This window comes from Grammomys surdaster, unplaced genomic scaffold (assembly GCF_004785775.1).
Source record: "Grammomys surdaster isolate TR1022 unplaced genomic scaffold, NIH_TR_1.0 125504, whole genome shotgun sequence".
Taxonomy (NCBI): Eukaryota; Metazoa; Chordata; class Mammalia; order Rodentia; family Muridae; genus Grammomys; species Grammomys surdaster.
The window spans coordinates 420526-422495 of NW_021620360.1; the positions used below are offsets into that span (position 1 = coordinate 420526).

General features: G+C 57.7%; 1 protein-coding gene across 1 annotated transcript in view; it reads right to left on the reverse strand.

Moving 5' to 3' along the window:
* Col11a2 (collagen type XI alpha 2 chain) overlaps positions 1-1970 on the reverse strand; it is a 28051-nt gene that overhangs the window by 10406 nt on the left and 15675 nt on the right. Inside the window, exons 29-33 of the mRNA XM_028786417.1 lie at positions 1763-1816; positions 1341-1448; positions 838-891; positions 504-557; positions 351-395 (exon numbers count right to left, since the gene is read on the reverse strand). Coding sequence (XP_028642250.1) covers positions 351-395; positions 504-557; positions 838-891; positions 1341-1448; positions 1763-1816 — 315 coding nt within the window. The remainder of the gene's footprint in view (positions 1-350; positions 396-503; positions 558-837; positions 892-1340; positions 1449-1762; positions 1817-1970) is intronic.

The window sequence follows — 1970 nt, forward strand, 5'->3', positions numbered from 1 at the left end:
ACTGGGATTGAACCCAGGGCTGTGCACACACATGCAGTACTGGGATTCAACCCAGGGCTTGTGCACACACATGCAGTACTGGGTTGAACCCAGAACTGTGCACACACATGCAGTACTGGGTTGAACCCAGGGCTGAGCACACACATGGAGTACTGGGATTGAACCCAGGGCTGAGCACACACATGGAGTACTGGGATTGAACCCAGGGCTGAGCACACACATGGAGTACTGGGATGCACCTAGGACTTGTGCAAACGCTATGCAGTACTCCACAAACTGAGCTACGACTGCTCAGCCCACCTCTTTGATCTTGAGCCACTTGGTAAAGGGTATCTGCACAAAGCACTCACCGTGGGGCCCCGTTCTCCCCGAGGTCCTGATTTCCCAGACAGACCCTGGTGGGAATAAAGTCAAGCAAGCATTATACATGGCAAGACTCCCACAGTGGCCCCTCCGATCCCTCCAGCTCTTCCCTATGCATCCTCCCCCCTCCCCCAGCTTACCCGAGCTCCCTTCTCTCCACTGGCTCCAGGAAAACCAGGAAAACCCAGGGATCCCTGGAGAGAATGGAGAAAGGGGGTAAGGAGGGGGGACGCCTGGGCAAGGCCAAAGCGGGTGAAGAGAGGCTACAGAAACAACAATGGCGCTGCCTGGGCCGGGCCAACAAACAGGTTTCCTTAGGAAGAGCCCTACCACCCCACAGGCCTCTGTTTCTCATCTATACAATGGGGGTCAGTCAGCTAAAACCTCTCTAGGGAACTCCATGTATATGATCCCTGGGGTCAGAGGTCAAGGAGGGGGGCAACGAGGAGGGACAGAAACGCAGTATCACAGCACCTTGGGACCCTGGCGTCCAGGGTAGCCAGGCAGACCAGGAACACCTAGCTTGCCCTGCGGAAGGACAGAATGCAATTAGGAAAGACAGGAACCACCGACATCCAGCAGCAATGCTCCCCGCAGAAGCCCCGCCCACCTCCTGGCTTCTTCGGTGTCCCAAGGGTTCCCCAAGTCCATCTCTGTACCTCAGTTCCTCTGTCTCCTCAGCCACTCTTGCCCCATCTCCAGATCCACATACCCCAGCACCTGCCACTGTACTACCCAGCCAGACCTCTCTCACAGGCCTCTCCCCTCCCTGAGAGGGAGCACCAGCCCAGCTCCTCCCCAAGATCCTTTCTTCCTAGTGCTCCATGCACTGTCTTGCCCAGGAGGACACAGAGCTGTTGTGAGAATACGGGTTCTGAAGCTCATAGCCCAGCTCTGCCCTTCATTGGGGTTCATGACCAGGCTAATGTTCCTCCAGTGACCAAGGCACTCTTTAGCATCTGCTTCATCCCCATCACCTTCTCACCCACGAGCCCAGTGGGCCCGGGGTCTCCAGTAGGTCCAGTGCGCCCTTTCGGCCCTTCAGGGCCGTCTTCTCCCCTGGAACCAGGGACTCCAACCTCGCCCTGAGAGGAGAGTGGGGTGGTGAATGTGAGTCGGGGGCAGAGATGGGGCTAGCCCCTCAGGAGAGAGGTAGGCACCAGCAAGGCTGGCTGGGATTGGCAGGTGTCTGAGAAGACACTGCAGGACAGCAATTCCCACACATGGAGACTGACAGGAGGGACCAGTGTGGCCTTCTGTGACTGCCATTTCCCTGGGACCCAGCTCTAAGGGGGCAGGCAGTGGAGGGAAAGCTTCCAATTCTGGGGAGCACAGGCCCCCTTAAAATGGAGCAGTAGGATGGAGCTGGGGAATGTGGTGGGGACAGACGTCTACTCACCCTGTCTCCTTTCACGCCTATGTCACCTTTGAACCCAGGAAAGCCATCCTCGCCCTGAGAAAGACAGAGGTGAGAGGGCACCACAGAAGGTAAAGGGTGGATTTCAGAGATGAGAGGGCAGGGGAGCACTGAGGGAGAGTGGAGGGTGGGGGAGCATTGAGGGAGAGGAGGGCAAGGGGGAGCACTGAGAAGAGGGCAGGTGGAGCAC